The sequence below is a fragment of the Macadamia integrifolia genome, chromosome 9 (assembly GCF_013358625.1).
Source record: "Macadamia integrifolia cultivar HAES 741 chromosome 9, SCU_Mint_v3, whole genome shotgun sequence".
Classification (NCBI taxonomy): domain Eukaryota; kingdom Viridiplantae; phylum Streptophyta; class Magnoliopsida; order Proteales; family Proteaceae; genus Macadamia; species Macadamia integrifolia.
Genome location: NC_056565.1, coordinates 35,960,743 through 35,974,751, shown reverse-complemented (window position 1 = coordinate 35,974,751; position 14,009 = coordinate 35,960,743). Strand labels below are relative to the sequence as shown.

Here is a 14,009-nt window from a genome sequence, read left to right as displayed (position 1 = left end):
GGTTGCCTTACTTGTAGTGTTGTTTTCCTTTTTATTTATACTCACTTAAAGTCTGTCTGTGAAGTTTGATCCTATTGATGGTTATGATGATTAGTTCTGGGGGGGTACTGTTGATGGTTATGAACTTATGATTATTAACCTAATAATCATGGTGACATTAATAAAAGAATGAATGCTGTTTTGTTTGTTTCTGCTTCTTCTGCTCCATTTTCTTTATATAAAAAGTACAATGGCATTGCATATATTCCACAAATTTTGTCATCGTTGTGCATGATACATGATATATATATATGTATATTTTTATTTATTTATATTTACTTGGGAGTGTGCATTGAGGCATCAAACATGAGGGGGCGGGGTGGTCATTTTGCTGCCTGTGTCTGGGCACAGGAATGCACAACCAGGTAGCATTCTTTTCTCCTATATATATTAACTTGATGTAAAAGCTGTGTGCATCAACTTGATGTGGATGGCTGTTGATAATGAGCACTTAGAGAATGAAAAATTTCATGTATGTTAGTATGTTCCAATTTCATTTCAGATTCACCGAAATTATTTGATTTTGTTCCAGCTTGCAATTCTCAAAGTTGATTTTTACATAATTTTGTCCAAATTACTGAATAAGTTGTTTAGTCCAGATAGGATGACATGTCTTCTTAAAGTGGACCAGACAAGATGTTCCCCATAATACACAACTCACCCACTTATTCTAAGGATACAGTCCCTTGATAGAGGTAGTTTATAGCCAACAGAATGTCTGGGGTAGCAACCCATCGAATCAAATCTTTCATGGAACTCTAGCAAGGAGGAAGCAGATGAAGCGAGCACCCAGGGCATAAAAAGACTTGATTGAGAAATCACCAGACCCTTCAAATCTTTGCACCTGTCTGTCTGTGCTGTGTTCATGGTAGTCAGAATGATCTTGAAGGAATTAGCAGAAGGCTGCAGCCCCTAGTCATTGATATCAGTTCTTAAAGTTGGTTACCTGACAGGATGTTCCCCAAAAATACACCATATGTTCAGAAAAGAACTTGCCCAATTGAAAATCATGCTGGACAATGTCAACTATGTTGTTGGCACAATTACAAAACTGACGACCACATGGATACCCATTGAGATCTGTTTGCCAGTCTTGTTCTTGAACTTTTCTGTTTTTTGCTTTTATTATGGTCTTTGTCTACTTATGTATGCAACACTCATTCTCTTTTTTTTTCTAATATCACCTTCTGTTGTTAGGGTTTGTGATACCTTCTCTTGAGCCTTGAATAGAGCGCCATTGACAATTAGTCAATCATAGTTAGTGTTCTTTTTTATTACGGTTCTTCACTTGCTTGCCTCTAATGTTATTGTAGGTCACATCAGCCCTGACTGGACCCATAATTGTTGAAGATGTGATATATGAAAATGTCAATGCAGATGGCAGTGGCCTTTTTTCATCGAAAGATTTGATGTTCCGTCGTCTTATTTTTGAAAGAAGCCTGGGTTTGGTGCAATCGGAAGCTTTAGTAATTACAGAAGGATGCCCTGAGAAAATACTTGCGGAAACAGAGCTGAAGAAAGCCAGATCCTTGTCCAAATCCAAGAAGAAAGGAAGCAAGAGAAGAAACGATTCTCTCCAGTCATTAACTGATGGTATTATTTACACTACGGTCTACATATTTCTGGTGGTATTATTTACACTCTGGTCTACATATTTTTGGACTCTAGTGACTTAGTCACTGTTTATTTTGATGCAATATTTTGTGAAGATTATAAATTTTGGAAGTTCAATCTTGCCCAGACTTACCCAACATTCTCTCAGTCTCAGATATTAATGAAATTGAAGAGGAACTCCCTTTGTTTTGATAGGATTACTACGTTCCTCTACCCAACGTTTGGATTTGTGTCTGTTTCCTCTATCCAACATCCTGGAAAAATTTCCATGATGCTGTCTATACATGCTGATGTAGCTCTTCTGTACTTCACTACTTATTGAAGGCTTCAAGGGTGGTATGCAGCTGGGCTGTTCCCAAATGTATTAAGTCTTGGCTGGGAATAGCTTCCATTTTAATTGCATTTGCACATATGGGATCACCGAGGAGTACCACAGTGTAGCAATCAGATGATGCTTTTCATCCGTCTTATTATAGGAGATGGGCCTTATCAATGGGGATGAAATCTAAAACAAGTGGTTGAACACTTGACTGAAGTAAAAGTATCGAAGGAGGAGATTTTTCTATTCCATCCAGAAGTTGAAAGAAATTTGATATTCGACTAATTGGTTCTCAATCAGATAGGACAGACGCCTTCTGTCGGAGATTTTTCTATTCCATCCAGAAGGTGAACGAAATTTGATATTCGACTAATTGGTTCTCAATCAGATAGGACAGACACCTTCTGTCGGAGATTTTTCTATTCCATCCAGAAGGTGAAAGAAATTTGATATTCGACTAATTGGTTCTCAATCAGATAGGACAGACACCTTCTGTCTGTTCTTAAACTATATGGAGAGGATACTAACAGATGACAACCTCAAATCGAACTCAAAGGAAATTGAATAACATCAGATCTATGATCTAGGAACATAGGCTGAAATGTGTGTTTTGTTGTTAAAAAAACAGATCGAGGATCAATGTTGAGAACTGGTCAACAAGATAGGATGGGCGCTGTCTCTTATCCTAAACCAATCTGGAAAGCAAACTATCTTTTAATGGCCTCAAATCTCAAAGGAAACTAAAACACAGGGTTTTGTTTTTATGGACATGGGAAGAGAGGTGTGTTTTGTTTGTAATACAGCAGATTGACAAACAATGTTGAGCTCAGATCAATCTGGATTGGCTGTGGGCAATTCATTAATGAAACTATCTCAAGCTGATAAAAGATCAAATTAAGGCTGATCAAAGTACATACTCTCAGATAAAGCTCAAGATGTCTTCCTGTCCTATACAGATATGTGGTGTCTAACATGGTAGACCCAAGAATTTGAGAATCATACACATCCAGGTTTGTGTAAATTATTTGTTTCTCCTGTAGCCAACCACTGGTGTGACTACAATCCTTGTTCCTCTTCATCGCTCCTCCAGCTCTGCTTCATTCTTTTATTTTGTCCCCTTTCAAATGAGAAGGATATATGAAATAGCAGTGTCTCAGAGTATTGGTGTATGCCATGTACTCATACTTGGCCAGAAATAAAAAAATAGGATTGTCCTTGTTTCCATGAAGGACCACAGTGATCTGCATTCCTTGTGGAGGGTGAAAGAGCAATATTGTTGCTTTTGTCTAGCTGCTTAATCCCTGTGAAAAGGCCCACTGTCTAAATTACACGAGTTGGGCTGAACATTTTTGTCTAAGTGATTATGCTTGAGGTGTTGGAATTTGGAAAGCATTGCGTTTGTGGAAGTTTTAAGGTAGTTATTCGTAGCATCACAATTACCTGACTTTGTAAAATTGTACCCCATGTGGCATCTTTGTGTACCCCACCTCCCCCCCAACCCCACATTCACCCCCCCCCCAAAAAAATAAAATAATTTGCCTCATTTTGTGGTTAACTTGAAGTGCTGAAGAATCTGGTTCTTTTTTTCTATCATATATATACATGGTTTTAAGTATCGGTGCGTATCGTGCCGTATCGGCCGATACGTATCTGTATCGGTAGGCATCGGCACGATACATACCGATACGATACATGAAAATTTTAAAACCCTTATGTATCGATACGTATCCTACGATACACACTGATACGCACCGATACACCACCGATACGCACCGATACGTACTGATACTCTATGAAAAATTCAAAATTGAAGTGAAATTTACATTTCGGTATGTATCGGTACGTATCGGTATGTATCGGTACGAAGATAACACCTAATAAGGTTTGTTGACTTGTTTCAAGAGTAACAAGGTGAGTTTTCCTTGACCAGAATGCCGTAGGAATATCAGAACAAACTTCCTTTTCAAGTTGAGCTTGAAAGCTTTTAACTCTAACTTGAAAACTAGGATCATTAATTTTTTGCTGTATGCTCTTTTGTTGGATTGCAGAAGATAAAGAGCATATGAACTTTTCTTTGGACTGAACTTGAGCCCTGATTTCATTCACCGTATGAACCTTGGGAGGCTCGATGAAATGAAAAGTAATAGGGTGATTTTGAATCACCGAGTGAAGACCAATAGTATCAATTTGCAGAGGATACAACTGGGATAGAAATGGAGTGCCTAGAAGTACGAATTGAGCAAGTCCTTTTACCATAATAAAAGGAGTCTTCAGGCAATATCCATTACAACAGATAGAAGCAGAAGGGAGTTTATACCCAATCTCCATTCTATATCCATCAGCAGTAACCAGTTTTTGAGTGGTCTTCTCAAAGTATTTCGAAGGTACAAGTCCTTCGTTGATACAGTTAATAACAGCGCCTGAATCGATTAAGGCGATAGTCTTAAGGCTAAACGCATGATTAACAACGATGTCAATCATTACATGCCATCGATGAGTTTGAACCTGTTGGATACTTAAAACTTGAGCATCTTCAGAAGAAACTGCAGCAGGAGATGCAGAGGTACTAGCGACTGGTTAAGCTGCTAGTAGATCCTTAAAGGAAGCTTCTTCTTCGACATGTGGCTCAAAGTTTTGAGTATTGTAAAGTTCAAGAATCTGGATACGTTGCTTAAGATTCTGAACTTCAGTCTTAGTTTCGTTGAGGTCCTTTCTGAGTCCCTGTAAGGTAGGTTTTCGAGCCAGAGATGTAGCTTTTACTCGATTGATTATAGTTTTGAAACTATAATCTTGAACCTTGGACTGAGCAGGAACAAGGCTAGGCTTAGAATTATCGTTTACTAAGGTTATATACTCTTGTAAGAGTTGAGCCTTAGTAGCAGGATCAGTTACTTGATCAATGGTTTTAAGAAGAAATGATTCTTCAGAAGAAAGAACCATCAAACCATTTTCCTTAAGCATAGCCTGAAAAGGATCACAACTACAGTGAGGAGTCTGGGTTTTAGACTCAGAGGAATCACTGTCAAACTCTAGTTGAGCAATATCTTGATCTGAGTTGGACTCAGAGTCTGGTTCAGGTTCAGAAGAGCTATATAATAAGACTCTTTCAAGATTTTGCTTCTGAGAATCTTCAATTTCTAAAGCATTGATTCGTGCTTTAGTTCGACAGTTATTCTTATAATGTCCTACTTTTCCACATTTATAGCAAACAGGGGGTTTGGTTGGAAAAGCATTTTGAGGACGAGATTTAGCAAAGCGTTTCTTGAAGAAGCGCTTAGGCTTAGTCTTATAGGGTTTTGCCTGGTATTTAGGCTTAGAAAACTTAGAGAGTTTCCGATGAGGTTTCTTTGGACCTGAGGGACGAACCTTTTCAAATCCAAATTGTTCACAGAAATCTCCGAGTTCACGGAAACCAGCTTGTCTCTCTTTAGACAATTGTTTCTTTAATTTGAGGTCTATGCAGAGTTGAAGACCTTCATTGCATATTTCAGCAGCTAATTCCCCATAGGAATATTGCTCAAAGGGAATAGTGCCATTATGCTTTGCTTTCAGTCGATACCTTACCTTTTGAGCAAATAAAGGAGGAAGTCCAGAGAGAAACTTTTCTTTCCATATGGAATTGTTACAATCTTCTCTGGAAAAGACTTTAGTAAAAAAGACATCTCTATACCATCTGTAATGAGATAGTGTAGGACATCGCAGATTCATTAATTGTTCTCTTGTTCGATCAACTAGGATTTCAGCTGGTCCAACAAAATGAAGAGTGATGGTGTAAACCAAAGTATTTACCGCGTCTTATTGATTAACATAAACAATTCGCTGGGCATAATTGCCGTCAGCTAATTGTTCAGTTAGCTGTTGCGGAACACTAGTTGTAGCACCAATTATCTGTTGTCTAACATCTTCAGACAAATAAAAATCCCACCAACCACGAAGTTGGTCGGAAAATCCAGTTGCTATCATTTTAGCAACATCTGAATCGGATGAATGATTGAGCTTTGCAGCAGTAGCATACATTAACATCCGTTTCAGAACATTGATGATTTGATATTTAGACAAACCATCAATATTCCACTAAAAAATAGTATTACCATCGACCGGGAAATTGGTATTGTCACCTTCGAGTTCGAATTGACAATCAGCAGGAGAAGGTCGAGGATAATAATAATTTGTTGAGCGGTAGGCATAACTTTGCGAGTTCTTCCCATAACTTGATTTAGCTGAGGAAGAGACTCAGGAACTGCATCCTGATTAGGAAGCATAGATTGGAATTCTTTCTCTGCAAATTCTATTTCAGAATCAGATAGATCAGCATGAGAAAGAGTTAGAGCCTGACTGTCTTCAAGTTTGTCCTTTGTGACCTGAAGGTTTTGGAGTCTTGTTACAATTTCATCAAGAATGGTAGACTCAATTTTCTTTTTTGGAGGAATGGTCAGGACAGGAGGAGGTTTAAACAGGACAGACTGGTTACTTCTGAGTTGAGAAGAAGACTCTTTAGGAGGAGTGCTTCTGGGTTGAGAAGCAAAAGTTGGCCAATCAAACTTAGATGTCGTATGAGACGTGGATGGGGTATGTGGATGTAAAGAATTTACAATTGTCTCGATACGATCAGTTTGGTTGCCAATTGACTGAAGACAAAGGTTAGTATAGTTGTTTTGTTCAACAACATGACTAAGCTGAGTTTCAGTCAAAGGTCTAGCAGTTTGGTTGGAAGTTTTAAGCGGAACTGCAGATTTTTGGTCACCTACTTTTAAGGCTTGAAAGGGAGGATGAACAGCTTCAATTTCTGTTCCTTCCTGAGAGACATAGGGGGTGGTTATCTTCCTAATCTCACTAACCTGGGGAGTGTTAGAGGATCGATTTTCAAGAAGATATAGCTTTAACCATGAGGAAAAAGGAAGATTAATTTGATGAGTTTCCATATGAGAAACCCATTTGGTGTGAAGCTCCTGACGATCCGAGTTAGAAGGATAATGTTCTTCAAAAAGTTTTCTTTTTCCTTCATTCTTCGGGGAGCGATATTCTTGAATAAGGAATCGTTTATTAATCTGGAACTTGGGTTCTTCTGCTATATGAAGCATCATTATACCTGATCCTTGCATATCAGAAGGAGTTGGAGAAGAAGAACCAGTTTCCTGATTAATAGGAGCTTGAAAAGGCTGATATTGAGCCTGAGAGTGGTCTGGTCTCTTGGAAGAGGACCATAGACAGGTTGATTAACCTGAGAAGGTGTACGATTTGTACCCGGAAGATTTATAATTTCATCAAAATTCTCAGTCTGAATTCTAGGAGTAGAAGCACGAGAAGGTGCTTGAAACTGGGAAAAATCAAAAGGAGAAGAAATTACAGAAGAAGTAGATCATCTAGATTCAGTAGATCTACGATCAAAAGTAATTTCAACATCACCAGAAGGAAGCTGAGTGATGCATGATGGAGTAGTTCTTAGGGGTGGCTGAGATTGAGCCACAGAAGTTAAGGTCCAAGAGTCAGGAAGACGAACTTCGGACCATCTGATGCATCTAGGCACAAAAACTTGAGATCTGTCAGAATTGGCCTGAAAACAGACGGTTTGACCCCTTGGATCTATAACTTTAGCATTAGGGGCACAAGTGGTCATTACCTTATAATAGACATGATAAATAATAGCAATATTCTGAGTATCGGGAAGAATATCGTATCCATAAGTTTTAAGGGTAATAACATCACTTTTTAAGAGGTTTGGATCTGTGAGAGACAAAGAAAGATTAGGTCTACTTTGAAAATAGACAGGTCATTCACAGAGACTTGTTTCAACAACACCCATTAGAGATTAATTAAAATTATTCATTCTTGCATCTCTAACGGCAGCAAATACTGCACTATTCAACCCTGGAAGAGTTAGGGTTTGAGGGCCACTTGAACTAGGCCGATGTGGATAAACTTGAATCCACGCTCTCTATGCCTCTGGATCTGAGAGCTGGTTAAGAGTTCGATTTGCTCTTGATCAGAAGCTAGAGTATGGGTGCTTTAGCATGTCTTAATAACATAGTCACTATGAAATGCGAAAGTGCCTTTATGGTATACCTCAGATTCAGGTATCCGAGGGATGGTATAATTGTTTATTGCAACTTCTAGGTTGCGAAAAACCACTTCTTTGACATTATGGACTGAATCTTGAGTCCTGCCGGATGTACTAGCTTCAGAAGAGGAAGACCTTCGGGAACTGGAGCGAAAGTATGAAGCCATGCTATAGAGGTTCGAGTCAATAAGGGTCTCGAGTCACAATATCCTACTGTCAATCCCGCCTACTGTCAATACTAATTCGCCTTCAACGCCTATCTGCGGCAACACGGCTGAGTACGACTTGGGTGTAGGTCTATCAGACAAAGGTGAAACACTACCAACTTAATGGTCCTTACGACTTTGGCACCTGTTCTAACTTGGCTCTGATACCTTTTACTGCCAGGATCACTCCGATTAGAGTTTATGCGAGGGAAGCTATAAGATCATATAATTTTCTTTTCTTTTCAGAAAGCCGTCGAATTTCAAGAACTTATAACCGATGAAGGTTAGAGAAGTGGTCAGGATTTTCAGCAAATAAATAAATATAAAAATCTAAATATGCATAAGAAAGATCAATTAAACTATCAATCCAAGCAATATCTTCTTTTAATTTCTTAACTGCAAGCATAATACAAATGAAGGACAATATAGAACGTAGTGGTATACTTACATAGAGACGCTGATCTTACAGAAGAAGATAGAAGAAAACAACACTTCCTTTTCAAGTAAATCTTTTACGTGTGTTTAGTGAATTTATTAAAGGTAGTACTAACAGTTTACCTGACTTCTTAACTCGAGAATTCTTGCAGGGCTCCTAAACAGAAGGCTGTAATCCCTGTTACCACCAATATATAATACATGTTGTATATAACTTTTTTTAACTATTTTTTTATACAAAAATGTATAAAAAAGTGTTTCCTATCTATTTATGTGCATATCTTTAGCGTATCTTAGCGTATCTCCGATACGATACGATACCCTCCGATACGTATCTTAATTTTGGCCGACCGATACGATGACCGATACCGATACTTTAATCCTTGTATATATATATATTGTACCAGCCAAGTTTCTCATATTGATGCTGTAGGAGGTAATGCCATAATGGCTTCCCAATCACATAAAGGCTGGCTTCTGCTGGGAAGCCTGGGATTAGAAACCAAGAGGAATCTAGAATCACATGCAAGGAAGAATAGTTCAGACTGGGTGAAGCCAATTATTAGAAGCAAAACTAAACTGATCTGACCCAAACCTTGGTTGAATGGTCTAGTAAGGGTATGGAACAACACAGCCAAATTTTATTCAAATCCGAGGGTTATATCTCCAGTTATGATGAAGTTTGAAAAATAGTAAGTTGCTGAAATAGAATGTCCAGATTTAGTAACTGTTAGAAAATAGTAACTAAAAGCAAAATAGCTAGTCAAGTTCCGAAATAGAAACAAGGGATCAGGTTAGGAAACTTAGTTGGACAGAAAATAGCAAGTTCTAAAGCAATTAAAAAACTAGGAGAGAATAGAAATCAGGGAAGAAGTACTGTTGTAGCAGAACTTAGGCATAGGCCTAAAACTGCGAACAGAACTTGTGTTCGATGGGCTTCAGTTACTGGTATATCGGCACTCGAAAAACTGGTTAATACTTTAGAAGAAAGCCAACAATAGTTAGTGAGCAGAATAACATCAACAGAAACTGAAACTTGTCTGTGCAAGTAAGAGGAAATCAGAAAACTGACCTTGTTCAAATAGAGGAAAGGGAAGAAGGACAAAGGTAAAGGAGAAAAAGGACATTACCTTGATTGGAATCGGCACCAATCAAACCTACTGAATCACCACACTAGGGTCTGGAACTGAATCACGGTACCAAGTCCTGAATCACCACAGAACAATTGGGTAAAAGCCATCTTCACTCACTCATAAGTTGATTCTAGGCTGTGAGGCCCTTACATGCATATATAATTGATGGAGGGCTTAGGGAAGAAAGGGAAGAAATCTCTGAGATAACTCAGAGTTGCAGGGAAGAAGAGAAGAATAGCACAAAGGGGGGGGGGGGAAGGGGTCACACGTCTTGCACCATACCCGGCACTAAAACCTTCAATTCATTTCATTCTCAAAACCTTGGGTTACATGCCTTTATATAATAAACTGAATTTAAAACTTGCCTAAATAAAATCTAAAACTAAATTAGCAACTCCTAATTACTTCTTAAGTTCTAACTAATGAAATTAGAAACAGAATAAAACTCAAACTGGTAACTCCCTAATTGACCAACAACTATCCAAAATAAAAGATTACATCTCTTCCCAAATTAAATAACTCAATATTTCCTAAATAAAATAAATCCTAAAATATTCTATTGATCCCAAAGAAATCAAATTAGATCCGGTTCGTCTCGGTTGAGATTGCCCGAAGGTTCAACCGGTTCAGCCTCAATTCTGCATCAATAATGTGCTGTAAACTTGACCAAAACAGACAATAGAAATTACTAGAAATTAGAAACTATAAACCTAATTTCGCATAGACCTCAAATCCCTCGTATTGGGGCTTATAGAATTGGTCCATTACATAGAAAACCCAAAATACTAAGCCCATGATTCATATAACTGACTGGTGACATAAATTTAAGTAGAACTTGAACCAATATTGAACCATAAGTTCAGGTTGACCTAGAAAAAATGATCTTGTTGGATGGGGTAATGACTTATGTCAAATATGACACCAACCCTCTTTATTTATAATGACGGAGAGAGAGTTCTAGAATATTACATGGATCATTAAACCCCTTAAGGACCTAATGGCCCATTTGGAATCTGACACTTTCCCTAAAACCCATTATTACAACGCTCCACCTCAAACTGGTGCATAGATATCACATATGCCCAACTTGCATAATAGGATGAAACATCTTACTACTAAGACCTTTGGTAACTACATCTACCAGTTGTTCACTACTGGGAACAAAAGGCACAATGATAAGACCTATATCTAGCTTCTCCTTGATGAAGTGTTGATAGATCTCCTCATGTTTCATTTGATCATGCTGGACAAGGTTGTGAGCAAATACTAATGGCAGATTTGCTATCACAAAAGAGCTTCATAGGAAGGGTAGCAGGGACAACCAAATCTGTGAGAAGATCATGAAGCCATAGGAGCTCACAAATGCCATGAGCTGTAGCATAGATTTCTGCTTTAGCACTTGAACGGGCAACCATTGCTTGCTTCTTGCTTCTTGCTTCGCCATGTAACAAGGTTACCACCAACAAAGGTACAATAACTAGTAGTAGACCTACAATCATCAGGGGAATTTGCCCAATCAGCAATTGTGAAGGCTTCTACCCTCAGGTGATCATGAGGAGAAAAAGGATGCCACGTCTTGGGGTAGATTTCAAGTAACAATGAATATGCAAGACAACTTCCAAATGAGTTGAGTAGGGATCATGCATGTACTGACTAACCAGGCTGACGAGATATGCTATGTTAGGGCGTGTATGAGAAAGATAGATCAAGCGGCCCCTAATCCCTGATATCTCCCCTTATCCACAGAGTCACCTTTCTTACTACTTAGGTGACTGTTAGCTTCAATAGGAATTTCGACTGGCTTACACCCCAACATGCTTGTTTAAAGAAGAAGGGCAAGCACATACTTCTGTTGAGATAAGTAGATCCCACGAGAAGACTTGACAACTTCTATGCCAAGGAAGTAACGAAGCTGTCCTAGATCTTTGACCTTGAATTTCTCAACCAAGTATCTATTGAGGCAAGAGATCTCTGCCAAATCATCACCACTAATAAAAATATCATCTACATAGATTATCAGGATAGCACTCTTACCACAAAATCTCTTGATGAACAAAGTGTGGTCGACATTGCTTTGAAAGTAGCATTTAGCAATCATAGCCTTGTGGAAATGCCGGGACCAAGCACGAGGGGATTGCTTCAACCCATACAATGCATGCTTAAACTTGAATACCTTCCCTTGGGTTTTGGAGCAAGTGAACCTAGGAGGAATACCCATATACACTTTCTCCTCAAGTTCCCCATGAAGAAATACATTCTTCACATCTAGTTGCTAGAGATCCTAATCTAAGTTGGCGGCACAAGCTAAGATAACAGGGATTGTGTTCATCTTAGCAACTGGAGCAAATGTCTCTTAGTAGTCAATCCCATAGGCTTGAGTGAAACCTTTCGCAACAAGTTTGACCTTGCACCGACCCACTTTACCATCACCCTTCTATTTCATTGTGAGGACTCACTTATAACCAACTATTTTCTTCTGTGAGGGAATACACACTAGATCCCATGTATTATTCTTTTGTAGAGCCTGCATCTCTTCAACCATAGCTGTCTGCCATTGTGAGTCTGCACTTGCTTCCTACCAGGTATGGGGAATGGACACAGAGTATATAGAAGACACAAAACTGTAGTACGAAGGATAAAGTGAGTCATAAGAAACATTTTTAATAATAGGATGTAAAGTACAAGACCTAGTGCCTTTACGAATAGCAATAGGCAACTCAAAAGACGAATCAACAAAAGGAGAAGGAGAATTACCTGGGTTCAAGGGGACAAGATCGGGCTCGAGAGGATACAACTGGCATTGTAGGGTAGATAGTGGTGTGTAGTGGTATGAGTTTGTTGTCAGTGACTATAAACACGTATCTCTGGCCGAGGTGAAGTAGGAGTGTCACTCTCCACCTGAAACAGGATACCAACAAGGATAGTAAGTTCAAGAGGTGGCACATCTTCCACAATGGAAGGAGACTCCCCTTGAAGAGGTGCTGCAGTGTAGTATGATGTAGATTCATTAAAGACATCTATAGTCCCAAACGAATGCTAAGTAGGAGGATGGAAACACTGATAGCCTTTCTGAGTAGGAGTATGCCCCAGAAAATGCACGGGAGACCAGGAGGATCAAACTTTCCGTGAAGATGATGATCACGAAGCATAGCAGACATCGCTGAATACCTTGAGAGGAACAAGAAAAGTAGCGGAATCCTAGAGGAGATCCAGAGGCGAAAGGAATGAACCTGAGAAGGCATTCAGTTGATCATAAAGGCAGCAACGAGAATCGCGTCACTCCAATATTAGGGAGAGACCAAGGATTAAAGTATCGGTATCGGTCGCCGTATCGGTCGGTCAAAATTAAGATACGTATCGGAAGGTATCGTATCGTATCGGAGATACGCTAAAGATACGCACATAAATGGATAGGGAACACATTTTTATACACTTTTGCATAAAAATACAGTTAAAAAAAGCTATATATAACATGTAGGATGCATAAATACTTAAGTAGAGGGTATCGTATTGATAGACAAATATATTGAGTTGAAAATGTTCAAAATGATGAGGTTTGAGTTTCTTACAGTTTTTTCTTTCCTCATTGCCATTGCCACTGTGATGAGTGCCCTGAAGAGTGTCATGGTGGTTCAAATCTTTGGCTAGGACCTTCTTCTTTGATAGGAGCAACTACGATGATATTCTGCACTTGTCGAATATAGGCACAATATTTACCCCAATCGAAATACTTATGGCAGTGGGTCTCCCATTCATTGTAGAATCTTCTGTACTGCTCAGGAGTGACCACTTTTTTTGGAAAAAATTGTGCATTCTAATTTTACATCATGGTCATTGGCCAAGTAAATTATATATATTTTTTTAAACTAAAATGAACTGAATTTTATAAAAAAATTTGTATTTTTTTTTAGTATTTTTTTTATTTTTTAATTAATTTTCGAAATAAAAAAAATAAAAATACAAACTATTTAGAAAAATTAAATTTTTTTATAGAAGTTGTAGATTAAATGTTTTTAAAGAACATATAAAAAATCAACAAAGTGTGGACCAATATATTTGAGTAGATCTAAGAAATAAAAAAAATTTGAAACCCTCACTTTTTTGGGGAAAAAATGTGGGTTTCATTTGAAATCATGTATTTAGTAATTATAGTTATGACATTATTTTCAAGAGTTGAATGAACTAAATTTTCTTAAAAAAAAAAA

The 14,009-nt window shown here is 38.3% G+C and overlaps 1 protein-coding gene across 2 annotated transcripts in view; it reads left to right on the top strand.

Annotated features, from left to right (window-relative positions):
- The window catches only part of LOC122090090 (eEF1A lysine and N-terminal methyltransferase), a 71,141-nt gene that overhangs the window by 22,761 nt on the left and 34,371 nt on the right, over positions 1-14,009 (top strand). Inside the window, exon 10 of one of the 2 annotated variants that reach the window (XM_042659929.1) lies at positions 1,353-1,593. In XM_042659929.1, the coding sequence (XP_042515863.1) occupies positions 1,353-1,593 (241 nt within the window). Of the gene's footprint in view, positions 1-1,352; positions 1,633-14,009 lie in introns of both variants that reach the window. The other variant, XM_042659928.1, reaches the window with a different exon arrangement.